The sequence below is a fragment of the Python bivittatus genome, unplaced genomic scaffold, assembly GCF_059951505.1.
Source record: "Python bivittatus isolate LINGU-HERP-01145 unplaced genomic scaffold, Pbiv_v1 ctg000050_np1212, whole genome shotgun sequence".
Taxonomy (NCBI): domain Eukaryota; kingdom Metazoa; phylum Chordata; class Lepidosauria; order Squamata; family Pythonidae; genus Python; species Python bivittatus.
The window spans coordinates 9,822,361-9,843,298 of NW_028277033.1; the positions used below are offsets into that span (position 1 = coordinate 9,822,361).

At 40.0% G+C, this 20,938-nt stretch overlaps 1 protein-coding gene across 1 annotated transcript in view; it reads left to right on the forward strand.

Annotated features, from left to right (window-relative positions):
- GRID1 (glutamate ionotropic receptor delta type subunit 1) overlaps positions 1 to 20,938 on the forward strand; it is a 622,604-nt gene that overhangs the window by 553,899 nt on the left and 47,767 nt on the right. Inside the window, exons 9-11 of the mRNA XM_088130223.1 lie at positions 14,789 to 14,890; positions 17,521 to 17,718; positions 20,352 to 20,676. Coding sequence (XP_087986349.1) covers positions 14,789 to 14,890; positions 17,521 to 17,718; positions 20,352 to 20,676 — 625 coding nt within the window. The remainder of the gene's footprint in view (positions 1 to 14,788; positions 14,891 to 17,520; positions 17,719 to 20,351; positions 20,677 to 20,938) is intronic.

A 20,938-nucleotide genomic window follows, 5' to 3' on the forward strand; every position in this document is an offset into this window, starting at 1 on the left:
GTTTTCAGGGTTGCTTGAAAATATATTAGTCAGTCTATCATTCAAGTACTTTAACCTATCCTTGATTAATATTGCTTGAATGATGCACGCATTTGAAAATGTAGGCTTGCACTTCTCATATTTGAGATATCTACTTGAGACATCTAAAGTAGAGGTCTGCCTTATCCAAAGTATGAAGTGGTCTTCAGCCAGGACTTCAAGACTGATGTTTGGGTAAACAGAAGTGTCCTGATGATACTTTGACTTGCTTTCATGTAAAAGTCAAAATAAGCCCGCTTATGGTCTTAATAAGATGAGGAGACAAATGTGTAAGTCCTTGTTATCATGGGCAAAACCTTCTTTGCCCCTTTAAATAGGAGTCCTTTACTCACTCCTATAGCAAGTCAATAATGGATGGCCAGGAGAGAGCATGTACATGGGCAAGTCTTCCTCTGCAGGAAGAAACAAAACCTTTACTCTGTGTCCGAAAGGATTGTAATATTGGGTTGGGCTCGCCATGCCAGTTCTTAATACGCCAACAGAGTTTATGCGCTTTTTTTTGTAAATACACACGCAGGCACACACACAGATTGGTGAATCGGTGTTTCATAATGGGAGTCCCAACACATTATATGATTGAGGCTTAAACTTCCCATCTTTATAAAGATTAGGCCAAAGATTATGTAAGTATATATGCATGTATAAATAAAATGTGATGGCACTTGCTGGTTTTAGGATTCTGTTTTTTTAAAAAATGATGAAATGCACTAATGTATCCCAACATACTGGATTTGATCTGATGTATCTTCAAAAACACAGTGCTGAAGGTGGGTAGAAAATTCAGCCACGTTAAAGGATTGGTTTTGAGATGTTTCTCTCCACCAGCACCACCAGCACCACCTCAGCATCAGAGATGAATGTCATCATGAGGCACATTATGTTCTGTTCAGGTGGCCCAGGTAACTCATTACTCCAGGAAGATCCTAATCCCACAGATTTTTACTAGCAAGCTACAAAAGAAACCTATATCAGTGTGCATTAAGGATTTTAGTTATTATAAATTACATTCTTTGAAAATCTCATTTTGAACCAGGAACTGAGATGATGTTAGAAGGCTCGGAGGATTAATTCTTCCTGAACAATGGACTGTCACTGATCAGTCTGAAAAGTAATTACACCAAATTTAATTATTATGCAAGCTCTTTGTCAGATAGGTAGAGTGTACCCAGAAGAGAGGTTGAGAAGGTGCCACAAAAGTGTATGCATTGACTGTGGGAGCAGAGGAAAGAAATTACACATGTTTTAATTGAGCTCTGCTTAGTACTGGGCTTTGTCAATTAAGGTGTTGGGATGCTATGACATGGGGCTTCTCTGCAGATCTCTCAGCACTGGCGGTGTAATAAAATCCACCACAGAAGCATCAAGTTGAAAACAGAATATGATCTCTGATGCATTGCCAACAAGCGGCTTGGGCATCCCTACAATTCTGTACCATGTTCTGTCTCAGTGGAAGCAAATGGGGTAAAAGAGAGATTCTGTCCTCTCTTTCTGCGGGGGAACAATCCTGATTTGAAGGGGGAAAGGCGGCTTGGAGTGTTGGGGGCCTGTGCAAACTGAGGAAGAGATGCAGCATCTTTAAACAGTTGCTGACAGACACGGCCTGCATGCCCACACACACTCTAAATCACTTTTGGTGACAAAAAGAAGTCTATCCTAGCACAGATCTTCTATTAGGTAAGCAGGAACTTCCTCAGTGACATTCATGATTAGAGAGGAATTTCCCTAGAATGCAGCTGGATTGGGGTCTCTCTGGAGCTGCGAGAGAATGTGGCCTGCGTTCTTGTTTCTGCAGGAGACGATCAACCGAGACTTTGTGGAGGCCCCCTCAATTCTGCCCATAGCAGAGATCCCTTGATGAAACAGTTTTCCTGAAGTCTGAAAAAGTTTGTGCTAGTTTTGCAGCTTTGCTGTAGATCAGAATTAATGCTTTGATTCATTCTATTCCGTATCCTGAGTGAACCACATTCTTGGAAAAAAATCTGAGGCTATGAACTGTATCTAAGTTGCACTTGGCCACTCCAATAATTTTTCAGAACGTCCCGCTATTTTTCTTGAAAGCCACGACTGCATTCAAATGACCTGTTAGTAAGCCACATTTCTGTAACTATGAAATGGCCTTAAATATGGTTTTCAGATCCAAATCACTGACATTTTAAAAACAGAATTGTTGAGCCGTTCTCCCAGCCGTCATCTGGCATTGTTTTATACACCATCTTTTGTTTGTTTCCTTGTTTCAAATTTTATGTCTTCAGTGGTTTGTTGGATTGGAATGACCGTATGGATCACATTGCTGAAGCTAAACAATTTGTGAACTCTGCTGCCACCTAAGTAGGCCAAGGTAACTATTGCTCAGGGTTTGTGTACATTCAATATGTACTTCCCTTCTGTTTGCTGCAAATGTTTCTGTCTCACTGTGTAATTTGGACATTTCAAATAATACAGTTAGTGTACACTAACATCACGCATTGGCTGAGAAGAGCCACAGACTTTGGTGCGTGGCATTCTGTTTCCCAGGTTATTTTCTGGTGTGTGTCAAGATCTTGCCATGTCAATATGTTGGCCATTTTACAACTCGATGCTTCTGTATTTCCCAAATGGCTCCTTTTTTAGAACTTTGACAGGGATCCCAAGATTTCCAGTCTTGCAACATGACTATATGTTATTCATAAAGTATCAATGAACTGAACTTTAGCATCTGTTTTTCGTCTTTAACTTCAGATGTAACTGCTGAAGATGATATTGTATTCATTCCATCTTGGCTACGAGAATCATTTTTTTTTCCTCTCCAAAGGAATTAATTTAGCCAATAATTGATGATATTTCAGTAGGCGCCAAGAATTATGTCCAGGGGTCCATGGTTTTTGATGGAGGCTCCTCTTATGGGAAGGATCCTGCCTTCACTGGAGACCTTTTCAGAAAGTTCCCCTGAGATTCCTCAGAGAAATGCATTTTGTTCCTTTTTCCAAGGGAAGTGCCTAGAGCAGTGTTTTGCAAACTTGGGAACTTTAAGATGTGTGGACTTCAGCTCCCAGAATCCCCCATGCTGGCTGGGGAATTCTGGGAGTTGAAGTCCACACATCTTAAAGTCCCCAAGTTTGCAAAACACTGGCCTAGAGGTTCTTTATATAGTTTCCCTCTTCACCCTCACTTCATCTATCATGTTTGCTTTTTTCCTAATTATAAACCATCTCTTTAGTTTTGTATCTTGTGGGAAATGGCTGCACACTTTTGTGACACTCTAATTGTTGTCACTGCTATATGTGCAATTTAGTGCCACCCATTTTTTTTCTTTCTTATTATGATCCCTCCTGTCTCTTGTAGCCCGTACTAGGAGAACCAGCAATGCCCTTCTCTAATTTATTCTGTTTTATTTCCATCAGCTTTTTGCTGGCATGTTTCCTTTGAAGGCTACATTAATTGAAGCAATTTATTTCTACACAGTTGCACATGACATATTTATAACTCTCTAGGTCTAATTTTAACAACGTGTGCTTACCTCTGCTTGAATGCTGCTTCTAATCAGTGTATATTGGATGTCACCTAAGACAAGCTGAGGTGACCTCCCCAAGCTCTCATGAGCCAACCCCAATTATCTCACTTTGAGATGCTAGCAGGATTGTGATGGCACGTAATGTCATCTTCCTCATAGCAAGAATTAAAGCAAGCCCATGACCCACAATGTTAAGCTCACTCTGCTTATAATTTGTGTTAGCCCAATAAATCTCTTTTGTTCCTTTTGTTTTCTGCTCCTGCCAGAGATTGTCCAAAAAAAGGGGGGGGCCTTGATATGGTGATGCTCCTCACAGTCCACCCCATGACTTTGATTCTCTCACTTTGATTTGTTGGGTCACAAGTTTAATTAGCCTGATATAAGGAGTAGCTTATCCTCCGTGCTCCTCTGAATATAATTGAATTCTAGGTGCCCAGACATAGATATCCAAGGTAATATTCATTTACCTGGAAATTAAATATAAGCTTGGAAAATTAATATATGATAGGTAGGTTCTAATGTAAAGCCAATCAGTAGAATTCTTCTGAGAAGGAGGGAAGTTGTAGTTCTCTTTTATTATAAATGTGTATTTGTGTGTATCTTTATCTCATGTAACTTCTTTCCATGCTATGATTCTGCTTCTCACTGGGCCAATTAAACCCATCACCTAACACACCTAAGTAAAGGTTTCATGACCAATCAGCCGCGTATGAGTCATAAGTTAAGCTGGCTCAGTTATTGCTCATGAGTAATGCAGCACTAGTTTCTATGAGCAGCTTGTTGGAGGTGAGCATATTCCTGTTAATGTGCTGCAGGAATCTTACTTATTCTGAAGATGATTAGATGAAACTCTGGTATTACCTGTCATTCGGTCTTGCCGAAGACTAATTGTTTGCTCTCTATTTCCTATTCCTGACTTTTCTTCTTACCGTGAACACATTAATATATTTAATTTGGAAGGATAGCTCTGCTTCAAAATATAACATTCTCTGCCCCCAAATTAAATATAGGAATATGAATAGTGCATCAACTTAACAAAAGACAGTAAATTAATATCTCAGCCACAGGGTGTAATTTCTCTTCATTTCTTCTGATGACCATTAACTGTTAAATATATCTTTTTTTTATTTGTTTTGTTTTTTCTATTTCCCTTTCATTTGGCATAATTAATCTGTGGCTTCTTTCCTCCATGTATGGATAGTTAACTTTCCTTTCCATATAATAGTGTTATATTTTGATCACCGTTATAGCAAATCCTATCTTGGAAGTGCGGTGAAATAAAGAGCAGATTTTAGATATTCTCTTCTTGGAAAGCATGATTTTCAAACATATACAGGCTCAATGTGCAAAAACTGTACCTAATGGCAACTAGAGCTAAAATTTTGTGTACAATTTTGGCCACAGTGTCTTAAAAAGAACACTGAAGAGCTGGGAAAGATGAAATAAAAAAATGTTGAGGAGCTAGAACTAAATGTCTGTGATATCTGTGGATCTTCTGAATTTATAGAAATGATGCCGGGAAGAGGATGGGACAGAAATGTTGTACAAAAGTAAACATGGTGTAGAGAAAGTGGATTGGTAGAAAAGTTTCACTGCTTCTCAAAAGACTAGCATTGAAGGCATCTGGTAGAGTTGCAGAGTCAGAGATTCAGGTCCTAAAAGCGAAAGGACTTCTTAATCCAGATAGAGTTGATTTGTGGATGGTGCTCTCACAAACTGTAGCGATGGAGATAAACTTGGATGGCTGCAAAAGGATTTAACAACTTCAGAGAAGGTATAGGCAACTTAATGGCTGCTTGTGTTGATGGCTACATCTGACTCCCAGTGATGGAGGTAATCCTAGGCCTTTTAATACCTGGGACTGGGGAGCATAGGCAGAAGAGTACTATTGTATCTGTGCCCTGTTTATTGGCTTCCTTACTGACACCTGGTTATCTCTGTGGGAAGAGAATGAAGAAATCAATGAGCCTTTGGCCAGACCTGCAGGACCGTTCATAGGTTCTCCTAGCACATCAGTCTCTGACCCTGTACTCTGATTCAGGGTCTTCCTTCCAACAATGCAGCCCTTAATGCAACTGTTGAAACAGGGACGTTGGCCTCATTCATTTGTGCATGTATGCGTTACTGTGTCTGGAGATGCATATCCTTGGACATTTAAGCAACAAGTTCACTTCTTCTTGCAATCAAGGGTTTGACAATCAGAATCTTAAGCACTTTCTTCTTGAGAAATTATGCCCTTCTCAGTTTCTTCAGTTAGTTATTATTTGGATTAAGATTTCATAAATAATAGCTGGAACCTATTATTGAAACTTAGGTACCAGCATATTATTTCTCCATGTATCTTTTGTTTTTGTTTTCTCTCTCTAGGTTCCTGTTCTAGGCATTTTTTTTTCTAGAATAATGTATTCATTATATAATCAGCTATTTGTGCTTCCAATACCCTGTCTTGGAGGTTTGTATTTTACCATAATTTTATACAACATCATGTCAACAGAAGTCACATAGGCCTGAAAGAATAATCTAATCCTCTTGTTCAAATTGATTGAATCTTCTTAGACTTCCAGACCTGGCTGATCTAATTAATGGCCCTATCCTGTCATTTGTATGGCTCTGAGGAAGGACTAGGTGGCTTCAGGGTGGCCATCACAGTGATAGAAGGAGGAATCTGGCTCAGTGTGTTCCAGATCACCTGAGATTGATTGATTGATTGATTGATTGATTGATTGATTTTTATTTATTTCAGTTTAAGTGCTGCCCAACTCTGGGCAGCTGACAGTATAATAAACTATAAAAACACAATACAAAATAAAACGAGATGGGATCCAGTCACTCTATACAAAAACACACCCAACAAGGGGTCTATGCACCTTAGCCCGTGGCCTGGGAGAAGAACCAGGTGTTCAAGGCATTACAGGACAGCAATCGGGTGGGAGCCACGTGGATTTCGGGGGGAATCTCACTCCATAGGGCAGATGCCACAACAGAGATATAATGTTCTCATATTTAAGGAAGATGGAGAAACAACAGACTGCTGGTAAAGGTAGTTGTAAAATTCATGGTGGCATACTAACAGTAGGATTGGGTAGAACTAGCAGTTCTATGCTACTAAGATTTAGCAGAAGGCATCATTAAATAATTTCTGTTGCAGCCAAACTCTGGAGTGTTAGTTCACCACAATGTACCCTCTTTTGACTATTGTCTATCTGTATCTTCGAAAAGAACTAACCAAAGAACTGTTTCTGCATTATCTACTGTATATAAATTATGACAGTTTTCAAACTGTTGAAATTCCACTTATAATAATTGTTCATCATGGAAAGAAATAAAGAGAGTGAGAGTGAGAGTGAGAGTGAGAGTGAGAGTGAGAGTGAGAAAGAAAGAAAGAAAGAAAGAAAGAAAGAAAGAAAGAAAGAAAGAAAGAAAGAATTACTACCCATGTAGATTTAAAAGTAAATCTGTTGAAACGATATATCGCTGCAGTCACAAATGTAGGAATTGCTAAAACAAGTTAGAATGTTTCTCTCCCATTCTCTGTGTTTGGATTTAGAGGAAAATTCCCATTAACTAGTTCTGGTGTGTCCTAGAAGGAAGGATTTTTCTTGAGCTGGTGATTGGAAGGAAACAACAACAACAACCAAAGCTTACTAAGAGAATGCATCATTTCAACCTAATTAATCTAATTCGTGTCTTTCTTAACCTGAATCATGTAAAATACGGGTATTAAAAGTATGATTTGTAGTTTTTCTATGATCCCCCACACAGAGACCTTTAATCCCACAAAGTGGAAGCAATTAAAATTAGTTCAGTGGGGGGAGGGTTGTTTGTTTGTTTGTTTGTTTGTATAATTTGGAGCTTGGGTGGCTTTTGTGGGGCAAAATGGGTGTCTTAAGTCTTTCAGAGCCTTAAGGACGTATTTCATGGCTTAAACACCTCCGAAACCGGATCTGCTGCAGGTCCTAGCTCGACCCACTTTGGGGGGCCAGGCTTTTCTGCACCACAGAGAAGTCGTGGATCCCTAATGTAAAAGGGTAAAATGAACAAACAGAAATACGATAAAATATTAAATATTCTCTTTTTAATGTTATTAATCTTTCCCTTCCCCCAAGGAAAATCCAAAGTAAGGTTATCCTCAAAAAATTCAGTACCAGTGCATAATCTGTGTCACTTATTTCTGTTAAAATTTAGTAAAAAGGTTCTACTTCAGGATGTATCTTTTTGTGATACAGGTCACCAGCTGAACTCAGACTATGGAACTGGAATACAGATTTTAATCATCACTGTGTCTTGCTGAAAATGGCTTTTCCAGCGTATGCAATTCTCACTTTGACCTGAATACCCTTACCACCTCTCTTTTCACCTTCATATGCCACCATACCCCTGCCAGGAGCTTCTAGAAATCTCTGCAAATAATACAGTTTCCTTATGCTAAAATATCATTGGTTGATTGGTTGGTTTAGCATATTTATATAGCTGCCCATCTCACAAAATCGTGACTCTGGGCAGCGTACAACGTAGCAACAATGAAAAGCTCCATAACAATCTAATAACAGTCAAACATAAATAGGATAAACATACAATGAGATGCAATGACATATAAAAGCATTCAGGAGAAAGCATAACCTGACATTGCATTCAGAAAATAGTTGCAATTATAGTCTAAGAAAGTTGGAAGTCACCATTGGAGAATGTAAAAATAACGATACTGCTATCTCCTGGCAAATGTATTTTCTAGACACTGGCTGTTTATGAAACGCATTCTGCCATTTGCAAGCACAGTAGTTTGACATCATCTGATTTAGAAGCTATCTCTGGCTTCAGAAATCTTGGGGAAAGGGATAGGTAATATCTGTAAAGAACAAGGACTATAGCAATCTTATCAAATTGCAACAGGGCTTACTCATTTCATTTAACCAAGCCAGAAATTAGTTTTTCAGGCAGTGTCAAAAACAGGCCTATCTGCCCACAGATTCATTGATCCTACAAGCCCCACGCTGCTTACTAGCACAGATGAAAGTCAGCACATCCATGAAGAAATGGAAAGGTTGGTGGCTTGAAGAATTAAAAAGAAAATTGTAAAAGTTTTTATTTCATGTCTTCCTTATTAACCCTATCTGCATTTTTTTTAAAGAGACTGTACAAAGTTGGGGGTGTGTGTTTTGTTTGCTGGCTGGTGAAATAAGGGGAAACAATACAAATGCCTTTGAGAAAATCTCCTCCTCTTCAGATCTCAAATCATTTATATATGCAAGAAGCAAACTGTAGCTCTTTTCATTCTTTTGAGTGAAACATAATAGAGAATTTTACTTAAGCTTGCTGAATTCCAGCACTTCTTTACAATGTCCCAGTCTTGAAGCTGAATTGATTTAGCTTTTATTCAAGTGCAACAACTGTTTAATCTTTGGAAGAACTGGGTCTTTATTTTATTTTATTTTATTTATTTTATTTTATTTTATTTTATTAAGTTAGGAATGATTCCTTTTTTTCAAGAGGAAAAAAATTAAGATTGAATTTAAGGGCTTCTGGGAGCTCAAGATTTTCTGTGTGAGATAAGGAAAAGGGGACAGAAGATAACGTGGTTGGAGAGAATAACCTGACGGACATTTTATTTTGGCCTCTGAACTGGTGTTTTACTTTGGAAACAACAAGGGGCCATAGAGAAGACCTGGGGTTCTTTTCATGCACCAACGACAGCAGTAACAAATATGGCTATGTAACTGGCTTCAAAACATTTTCTTATCCATTCCTGTCTTAGGTATAATTAATACTTTCAGTAAACCTAACCAATACACATTAGCCTTAAGCTTCCCTTCACCTACAAATGTCTGATATAAATGTCTCTCTTTCCAGTGCTGATCCGCTGGAGAAGTTTATGAGTTTTTGTAATCACATGGATTAGTCTGATCCCATCAATGTTTCTCTCTTGCTTACATCCTCCCTCCCTCCCTCTCATACTCTTACCAACACCCATTAGCTTAAGAAAGTGTTTTATGGCAGAGCCTACTTCATCATCAATGTACGTGATCAAGCAGCTCACGGGTCAAAAACACAGTTCAATACCTTACATGGTTGCTCAGAAATCCCACTGACTTCCATGGGACTTATTTCCAAGAAAGTTCATTTATGTGTATATTCTAAATAAGATATTGACCATGTATCACAGGTACAAAAAACACAGAAGCAAAAGATGGGGAACAGCAAGAGCTCCATTCTTTTTCATCCTCCATCCTCAGAGCCCCTGCATGTTAGCGGAAAGATTCAACAAAACTGGCTGCAGATTTTTTTAGTGGATCTTATGTCTTGTGATGTGTAAATCCCCTGACAAATCAAACTGCTAATACGGACGGTAATACTTGATGGATTTATATTGAACTGAACATCCAAATAGTAAAACATTTTAGAGGTTCCCAGTGTTCCCTGTAGTTCAATCTCCTTGAAGGAGGTCACAGGAGACTGGTGGTGTTTTCTGTGATATATGGTTTATTTATACCTTCCTCCTTGCTGATCATAAGATGAAGGATTTATATGAATAACACTCCTAATAAACTCCTGTTCCCTCTGGAGTTCTTCAGGGAGTAAAGCCAGTTTTCTCTTCCTTTAGAGATAAGAGGCAACTTTTCCTTTTCATGGAATTACACATTATGGTTGGTTGCACAGTCAGCCAGGTGTTTAGACTGGATTTGGCCTTTTTGTCCACCTATCGAGTCCTTCCCAAGGATCTGGGATAGGCAGATGTTGTTGTTGGATGGTGTCCAAGGTACCATTGCAGGATGTAAGCTGATCCGAGTAAAGCTGTCTTTTGCAATGGATTGATGGTGATTTTGTCAATGCTGATGGCCTTCAAGGGGTGCTCCAGATGTTTTGGGATTGCACCTAAGGTGCCTATTACTATTGGTACTATCTTTGCTTTCTTTTGCCACAGTCATTCTACTTCTATTTGCAGGTCTTTATATTTTTGTGATTTTTTTCCCCCAGTTCTTTCTCTTCTCTTCTACTGTCTCCAGGTTTTGCAATGTCCACTATCCAGACTTTTTTGTCTTTCTTATCAACAATTGTTAAGTTTGGGGAGTTGTGTGGCAGGTGCTTGTCATTATTATCATTAACATTTCAAAGGAGTAATGTTTTCAGCCTGGGATTTGGGAAGGGAAATTGAGAAGGTCAGTCAAAATCAGTATTCTGAATGTTATTTCAGAACAAAAAAAGAGCTCCTTATCTACAGGATTGCATGAAATTAATTCTAATGAAATGGGGTCATCATCCTACTACTAAGCAAATACAAAATATCCAAAGTTTTATATAAATTTGCTAGTGTAACAAACGTCTTAACATAAAATATGGTTGAGTTCCAATTGATTCAGTATATACTGGTGAACGGTTAACCTGAAATGAATTAGGATGCGTCCGAAGTGTGCTTGGCTAATTTAAAATTTGGATATTGAAGGAACTTGATCATTACTTGATGACTGGGAAAACGGATACATTTTTAAACTGAATACATTTTTAGGAAGATGTACTGAAGTTGTAGGACGATGCATTGAGGGATAAAGAAGCATATGACAGACACTGAAAGTTATCATTCTTGCCTCATGGAATAAAAAATTCTCAGAAGGGTGAGGACTATAACATATTCTCTGGATATACATTGCATGAGAGTAAGAGAGCTGGAAGCTGACTGCGATGGGGAAAAAGAAACTTACGAAGAATAGGCTTCGGTGCCTCTTGCTAACTTGAGTCTAGTTGGTGGAGTGCAATTGTTTGGTATTGTGAGAGGAAAAATGCTAGTAGCCTAAAACTTATTTTGATATAGATATATGTTGCTTAATCACATTTAATAATAAAAGCAAGGGCTAGCTTAGAGATGACCTGTGGGGCACTGACAGGAAATACTTGCAAAACCAGAGCAAACTGTTAAATAAGCAAACTTGTTGATGGGAACAGACGTGACAGGGACAAAGGGAACAGGAAAGTGTGGTGAAATTAGCTCTGGGAACGTTATGAAAATCCTAAGAGTCATGATTGTGGTTTGCGGTTTTAAAGGATAAAAAGGATTGCAATTTGGGGGTCTGCACCCACATGGTCAAGCTGTTCCAGTGACGGCTTGCTCCTGTTGGTCCGCATTGCAATGTGTATCTAAGTAAGTACCTTGTATGTTATTGATTGCACTTTACTTTCTTGCTGAACTAACTTTTCATAAAGCTCTTAAGAAGAACTTAGAACTTTGAGGTGACTTGTTTTATGGTGTGTCTGTCTCCCGTGTTTAATGAGTTTTTTTCCCTGACAGTACAAATGGCAAATCCTTGCTCTCATTGTGTTAGTTGAGAATCATCACTGTGGTATGAAGTCTTCTCCATGTTTCTGCATACATTTCATGTGATTGGCTTAATGTGTAGCACCTTAAGTAATGTCTGCTGTTCAGGGGGACTTTGTGAGAATCAACTGCCTGCAACTGTATCTGTCTTAGAGCTGAATTCCATATTGCATAGAACTGAAGTATTCCATATTGCTTGGAAGATAAGAGGATACACACAGTTCAAGGTTATGCTGAAAATAAAGCAGAAGCATCTGAAACTTTGGGTGATGCTCTCATTAGTTTTGTTAAGAAAGAAATGGGAGGAGAATAGACTCATTCCAGCAGTCACCCCACATTTCTTTAAAAAAATAATAATGCATACTTGGTACTTCAAGAGAAATGAATTGCAAAATAGAAGAACGAGAAAGTGACTTGCGGTACCTCCTTCTAGTCCAGACCTCCAGCACCACCTTTGTCACATCAGGGATTGGCAACCAATAGTAGGGAATATACGTAGGTCAGGATTGAACAGTTGAGTTCTTGGTGTTCTCTGAGCTTGGTTGTTTTCCATCAGTATATGGGTGAGTCGAGTTTGTTGGCTATTTATATATCGTAGCTTGCCCTGCAGAACGTGTCTGCAGGAAAACAACCGAGCTCAGAAAACACCAAGAAACCAGTGGTGACCAATCATGTGAAAATTGGTCCCACAAACATGACATCCCCAGAGGTCTGACTTTCTTTTTCATGCAACTAGCAAGCACCAGTGTTCAGTTTCTCCTTCAAACTCCATCAGCACAGAGGTCAATAGAGGGTCACACGAGTCTCACACCTTCCATTCTCTTGTGAAGTAGGATGGCCAGGCTTGACAGTCTTCCTCTCTCTTGCTGAACCAGGATGGTGTGTACAGTCTCTCACGCCTTCCTTCAAACAGACATCGGCATGTGAGCATGTGGCAAGCACATCTGGTATTATAGAGTTTTTCTATTGTCTCAACACCCTCCTAAAGGGGGCTATAATGCTAATGGACTCAGGAAAGTTGGCAGTACCCTCCATATAGCAGAATTTGCTTGGCCCAGGTAGAGTGAGTGGCACGACCCCACAGATGAAGTAGAAGTCCACCTTTTGTGATGTATGGCCTGCAAAGTTTGGGCTAGGAGAGAAGAAGAATCCAGAAGTAGCAGCAGGGGTAAAGTGAGGCTGGAAACAAGAACTGCTTGGATTTCTGAAAATATTGTTCTTGCTAGTAAGATAATATATAATATAGCACAATCTTTAAAGTGTCCCAAAGCACTTGTCCCATACAACGTACAGTATGCCACTGGGTTGCCTGATGCATTTGAGGACCACTGATGAGCAGAGAAGTTTGTCATCACAATTCTTGCTCCCCTGTATCCTTTTTCTCTGTCTTTCACCTGCTGACACCCCTGGCCATTTTACTTCCTACCCTCAGAGATCCAGGTGTGATCCAATCCCGACACTAAATTGCGTGGACAAGAAAAAGAAAAAAAAAAAAAGCGGAGTAATTTGGTTTTGTTATTATCCCCCAGTCTGTCCCTGATTCTGGATTTAATTTCAAAAGCCTTCAGTATTTAAAGAGATCAGATACACCCAAATGTGAAAAATGAGGACAAAATAAGATAATTCCAGTCCAAACCAGCTAAGTGTGCTCTTATAACCTAATCGTAGATGCAGGTTCATTGAACAAGGCTGCCTGGTCTCTTAATACTCTCACTAGTCCCAGACTTAATTTCTGAAGCTAGCTGAGCATGTTTCTCTCCCTCTCCCTCTCCCCTTTTCTCTTTTTCTTCAACCTGTGCCCACAGAAATGGAGGCAATCCTGTGGGCCATATTCCTCAGCGACGCATTTGATTTCATGGTCTTTCCTACTGTATGATTCTATTCCTGTATCAAAATTTCCCTCGGGTTACATAGTTATGGTTTCCAATTTATTTCCCTTTCAATTCTTTGATTCTATAATTTTCAGCCCAGTAACACAGCATTACCTTGGGAGTGTTGTGGCACAAGGCATGTGTTACGCAGTGAACCCACATGAGTGCTTCTGAGGTTTCCAATCAGCTTTGATGGAGTAACGAGGCACTGCCTTAAAATGAATGAATGCATTTTTTATAGGAACAACAACAACAACAAAAGGAAATGTAGTCCTATCAGGAAAAAGTGTTTTGTAGATGCGAGGCGCTTGGAGGTGATCCGTAGCAAATAGTATGTCACCGTGATATTTCTGATATATTGGGAGTAGTACCATGCCTTTATGTGTTTTAACCACTTAAAATTGCAGGTAAATAGCACCTCACCGACTCTATCTTGGCTCCGAAGCTAAGCTAGGGGCTTCTGTAGGAGATCACTGTGGAATATCCTGGGGGTGGGATAGACTGGGAAGTTGAATAAGCATTCCAGAAGAAGTCAATGTCAATTAGCAGGAATCCTTCATGGATGTGTCCCGATGGCCACCAGGAACAGAACTTCACTTGTCCTATGGAGGCAGCCCTACTGTAGACGGCAGCTTCGGACCAATCTTGGCTGGTTTCTAAAAAGCTAAGCATAGTAATATTTGGTTACTATTGGGGCAGAAGCCTGCAAGGCAATTCTAATATCACTTTTGTATCGGCCACAAAACTACATGGAAAAACTAGTAGGCTCCTTTTGGATCTTCTGCATTTCTGTATGCTGTGGCCTCAGAATATTTCTCAGAACCTCAGGTGGGTCCTATTGATACATAATCTGAGTGAACAAATAACACCAAATGTTGTGTGTCTCTCCATAACTCAGTCACTTACACAGCAATGAGCCACCAGGATTAGAGCTCAAAGCTTTTAATTCTGTTTCTAAGACTTCTGGGATGTTCTTTAATCCTCTGGCCTGTTCCTTTTTTGTACCTGTTTTGTATACAACAGAGATACTTTCGATAAATATATATTACTTCCCCCTTATTCTAGTATTGTTTCCATTTGCAGCTGGCAACGTGGGACTCAAAGAAGGGGTTGAACGGGAGCTTGCAGGAACGGCGTCTGGGCAGCGACTTGCAAGGATTAACACTGAAAGTGGTGACTGTCTTGGTATGACCATGTTTGAACAGAGGAAGCAAAATGATCAAAAACTGTGCTTGCTAGTATCTTTTTTAAAGAACCTATTTGAAAAAGATTTTGACTAGTCTCTTGTCATTTGTAGAATGATGTATTGTGGCTTTGCCAAGGTGGGACTCACAGAAAGTCATTCCCCCCTCTTCTTTTCTTTTCCCCAGCTATTTGATTAAAACTAGATCTTGCGATGGTTGTGTCCACTATATGCATATATCACATATTTATTGCTGGATTTATATTCCACTCTTATTCCAAGATACCTAGAACAATTTACAATTTAAAATGCTAGAAGAAAAAATAAATGTTATGAAGAAACAAGAGAAGCATTATCCTTGACCACTGATGACCCCATCGGTGGCTGATGGCATGCTGCGAACTTCCTTTCTTTGGGTTCATTTTCCCTCGGGATCTGCTGGTCACAAGACTTAAGGAAATGTGAAAGCAGAGAGACTGAATAAAAATGCAGCATTAGTCCTTGCAGTTGTATAAAGAACTAATTTCAGCAGATGCTCATCCTCTACAGAAGTTTCCCAGCATTTCTGGAATGTCTTCTGAACGTGTCTGATAACTGACTTATAAATGTCTGCTCCTGGGCTGCCTTGGAGACCACGTCTTATCACTGCATATCTGACTCATTGATAAAGCCAGCCTCTCTTTCACCCCTTAAGCCTTCAGACATGGTGCTCTGAAGTAAGATTCCGCTCTCATTTGAGTTGGTTTCCATAAACGAAACGGTGGAGGGATTTTATTCTGTCCTTTGTGTCATGCAGTGAAATAGTCTTGTCCCCTCCTTAAGCAAACATCTGGCTCTTTCGGTTATGGCAGGAGTTCTGTGGGATTACATTCAGCTGCAAGCAAGTTGTCTTCTCACTCATATGACAATGGCAGGTGGGACTTAAGCTGAATCACAGGAGTGTTACACATTTCAAACTGTAAACCTGGTACTGAAATACTGTATCTTATCTAGTCAATTCTTCTAACGTGTCCTTTAACCCCAGCACAACTGGTAAGACACTGTTACAACAGTTATAGTCAATATTAGCATCATTATGCTACAAATGCCTGTCATCTCTATCTAAAGATGAGACAAATTTATGCAGGGCACGTTTTCTCTCTCCAGATCTGCATGTTCAGAGATGGAGACCCTGTTTCTAAATTTCCAATAGCTCATCAAATCTCCTGATATTTCTCTGTGTTTTGTCCAGTTCCTGGACATAGATTAAAAGAGAGGAAGAGCTGTACCAAAAACTCAAATGATCTCCTTTAGTCTAGCGACTGAGTTCTTGCTAGAAGTGAAAAAGAGCAAAGCACAGTCAGGGGTATAGGCTGTGGTTGAACTGGCTTCATCTTCTCCCAGAAGACACTCAGAGTTTCTGAAGAACAATCTTGTTCACAGAGAGGGGAACCCTAGCTGTCAAAAAAGACATCCATGCCTTTTTACCATTTTATTTCATAATTTCCATTTGTATGTCAGCCTATCTGTGAGGTTTGCCTGTAAGGCAAAGTTTCAATGCAGTTCCTGAATTTATCTGATCAGCTTCCTGGAAGCTCTCAGATCCCAAAAATCTGGAGCTCAAATAATTTTGCTTCACATCCTGGAATCATGCACCCACAGCCCCTGAGTGACTGTTATTAGAGTTGGTAGCAGAATTAGGTCCAGTTTCTTACCTGTCACATGAGCTCCTGAAATAAAAAATGGCACCAATAATGAAAAGTGAAGATTTGTTTGAAAGACCCGTGAGCAACCCATGTTGCTCATTAGGTTCTCAGAAGGACCTGGATAGAAGGTGAGGCCGTTTCGCTCATGTGTTCAGTTTTTAAACTTCTCCACTTGCGGCTACTATGCCTAGCTTAGGAAGGACTTGATATGTTGAACACCACCATGGCCTCTATATGTTTTCCTTCTTTATCAGAATTGTATAGTCACGCCGATCGTTTACTTGTTGTGCCGAACCCAAGGTGACAGCAGATTGTAGTCAGCAGGGTGACGGATGCAAGCTTTCCTCCTCTCCTCAGCTGCAACTTCTGTCCTCTGCTCCTCTTTGTTTTCCTTTTTTTCCCTCTTCCCTCAGATCATAGTTTATTAAAGTGATTTAGGAACTTTCCTGAGATTTTTAGGATAGGTTCTCCTCCATCTTTTATTCTCTTTTCCCTCTCAAGTTGTTAAAGGTCATGATCATCTCTCTCCTCCAGCCAGAAGATGAGCTGACCGATTCAAAGATGATGTCACCACCAATGCACAGAGATTGCAATGGCAATAAAACCAATTGTCTGGCCTACCTCTGTGTCATTCCGAAAGCAATGCTCTATTGCGGCAATCTCTGTGTTCTTGTAGCAGCCATGCCCCATTAAGTCTAAACATGCCTTCGGTGTTGCCACTTTAAGATTCATCCCTGGATTAGTAATAACTATGAGAAATAGAAGAATTAGCAGTAGAATTCTCTTAGAAATCTTTTTTAAAGCAAAAACGAAACATGAAGCTGCAGTTTTCGAAACTTGGCAACATGGCTTGTTGAGGTGCCATCGATATTATGTGTTAGCTACCTTTGCTTTGTCATGTTTTAAGTCTCCTTTAAAGATCAGCTCCAACCTTGCTTTGTTCTCAGGAAGAACCATTTGTTATGGTGGCTGAGAATATACTTGGGCAGCCGAAACGTTATAAGGGCTTCTCCATTGATGTCCTGGATGCACTTTCCAAGAATTTGGGCTTCAAGTACGAGATCTACCAATCTCCCGATGGCAAATATGGACAACAGCTCCATAATAGCTCCTGGAATGGCATGATTGGAGAACTGATTAACAAGGTATGCCCCTTAACAGCTGAACTCTCTTTCTCTTAAGGGAGGGACATTAGATTTTCTCATCTGCATCGAACCATCTCGCCTGCCCTAAAAATGAAGCATTCCCCGTTAACTGTTGCAGTTCAGGAACTGATCACTGGAACTCAGCATTACTCATATCAGTAGGGACACAGTAGAAAATGAAGATGTGAAAAAGTCCTTAGGAAAAGCCTATAATCAAAACCACTTTCTCTGATATTATATTATGCATAAATCTCCATGTTTTGGTTACGTTTTCCTATCAGTAAAATTCTAGGAATCGACCTACTCCTCACCCTTCAGAAGTTTTCCGGGTGTTGTTTCAGCATTAACTGTCTCATCTGAGAAGGAACATTTAACTTATATTTCAGTTTTAGGAAATGTTTAGTGGCTGTAGATGAGAACATATTTGTGCTGAGGCAAACTGTATGCAGCAAATTGTAGAATGTGAATTTTCATTGCATGCTTAATGGAGTATTTTCTGCTATGGCTTTCTTATGAAAAACATTCCACTTTGTTGCAAAGTATCTCTCATGCATATTCCTTTTTTCATTGTAATACTGTTTTATAGCGATCAGTTGAATGGTTTTTCAAGGAAGAAGATATTGTTGGTTTGTTCATTTTTTTTTAAAGGATTTAAAAATATAGAAAACAAATCACAAAGTGATTGAGTCACATCTGAGTCAGAGACAGTGTCATTGACTTGTAAGTATTTCCAGCCAAGAAATCCTAAAGGGTACAGATGCTGGAATTTTTTTTTTCTTTTTTGCAAATACTTCATTTTTGACAAGGCTGAACATCGCCATAGCAATAGAAGAAAATGTTCTACAGTTGTGTTCCAATAATAGAACCTAACTGTAGACATTAACACTCAGTAATGTGGTCATTCTCAAACCATTTGCTCACCCATCGTGCATTGTTCTGCCTATTATCCAGCGTTTCTATGTGAGAAAGTTTAACATGCAAATGTGAATGCAAAACACCAGATCAGAAAACAGCTAATGATTACACGACAATGATGAAATATTCATATTTTCTCCCTCTTTCAGGCCATGGCCAATCTGACCATATATCTTCTGGAGGGTTGTTGCTCTAAAAATCACACTGAGTTTTCTACACACTCTGGTGGTTCAATGGGCCCAGAGCACTTTAATTTTTATTCCGAGGGCCTCATCCCATATATATTTAATTTTACGCTCATATTGGAGGAGGGGGCTGTAAAAATAAAATAAAATCAAGAGGGCAGACAGGAGCATGCATTCGAAGCATTTTGTATGGGTTGTAGGTAAAAAAAAAAAAAGGTGGGGTTTTAACTGCAGGCCACAGCTGCCCTCTTGGCCTCTGCCTGCTGACTTGTCATGATGTGAGTTGCCCTGCAGCTTCTTTCTAGTCCTTTCTGATCACACGTCCCTTCCCGGATCCACAGAGCAGAAAGTGAGTCAATCGAAATAAGTTAGTACGCAAGGTTTATCTAGGACTTTGTATGTTGCTGCTTTAATTTTATTGCTTTTTCTACTTCACTGGTATATCTTGATCAGGTCTAAGGAACTGGCTGCCCACATGAGCTTCAGACCTGTGCTTGAAAACTGCATTTTCTGTGGGGGATGCCACTGTGGGCACTGAAGGGAGCTTCAAGCAGAGATGTTGGGTCAGACTCAAACTCAGATATTCCATCTCTCTAAATCCCAGTGTCCATATGTAATAAAGGCTTTGAGAAATTTTTGTGATAATGTTCCCTGTGAAGTTTCCCACTCAGATTGAGGGTGGAAATTTGCACGGTTGAGTTTTTCCTCAAAATCTCTTTTTTGCCGCTTACCCCAAAAAATGCCATAACAGAGAGAAGTGTTCTAAATTAATCTTCTGCCTCGTGTGCTACTTTTCTTCGCACAAGGAAGCTATTTTTAATGGCACAGCATTTAAACAAAGCAGTCTTAAGAGGTACAATCTGAGAATTGCTGTGGCAATTGTGCTGCATTTATTTGATTGGCTTTTAATAGCTAAACCCTTTCATCTCAGTAGGAAAAAAAAAAAAGGAAAAAAAATAAGGTCAGAAATTATTTTGCCTTCCTGCACCATGGAGTCTGGAGCATTTCTGAAATAAGTCTTCCAGTTTTAGAAGAACATAACAAACAGGGAAACAGCCCTACTGTTAGTGGTTGAGCGAGCATGACCTGGCCCACAGGTGCCATCACCTCTTATGCGACCTATCTCTTGTGCACTGAGAAACCAGCAGTAATTACAACAGCACCCCTTCTACATGCTAGACAGGTTGAACCTACCAGAGGGGCAAATGTGACTTCAGAGGAGACCCCTTCCCTCCCTGTATTTCCCCAACCTCAAGGCAGATCTCTTCATCCCACTGTGTAGCAAAGTAGGCGGACCCATGGGAGGCCTTTCCCCACATGTCCAAAGGTTCCCAAGTTTTGATGGAATAAGCTATATTCATGCCATGCCATGCCATATGTTTTTGAAGCGAAGCCTAATGGTTGCTGGAGGTGGACATTTTCATTCCATTATCATAATATACTTTTCAGCAGAGTCAACTCATTCTTATTCCTCTATTCGGTTATTGAGTAAACCAGCAAGAGGTTTCACCACTCCTTCTCTTGACTTTGCAGAGAGCTGACCTAGCCATCTCCGCCATCACTATCACACCCGAACGAGAGAGCGTGGTTGACTTCAGCAAGCGCTATATGGATTATTCTGTAGGGATCTTAATCAAGAAACCGGAAGAGAAGATCAACATCTTCTCCCTCTTTGCCCCCTTTGATTTTGCGGTGTGGACTTGCATAGCTGCTGCAATCCCTGTGGTTGGTGTCCTCATCTTCGTGTTGAACCGAATCCAGGCGGTCAGAGCCCAGAATTCCTCTCAGCCTGGAGCCTGCACCTCCTCCACGCTTCACAGTGCCATTTGGATTGTGTACGGAGCCTTTGTTCAGCAAGGTATTCGTTCTGATATTTGCTGTCTGGCAGAAGCCCTCCTGATGGTCATTCTCTACCTGACGTTTCATTTGAGGAACAAAATGCAAGGCCACAGACTAGCAACTAGCTTGATGGGTACATTGCGATTCTGGGGTGGGGTGGGGGACATTTGAGTAGGCCTTTGAGGCCGAATTCAAAAACACATAGGACTAGATTAATTAATGGTTTTGCTGTGGAGTGTATTGTCACCAACGTTGCCCTTAATTCATCCAATCCCTGTATG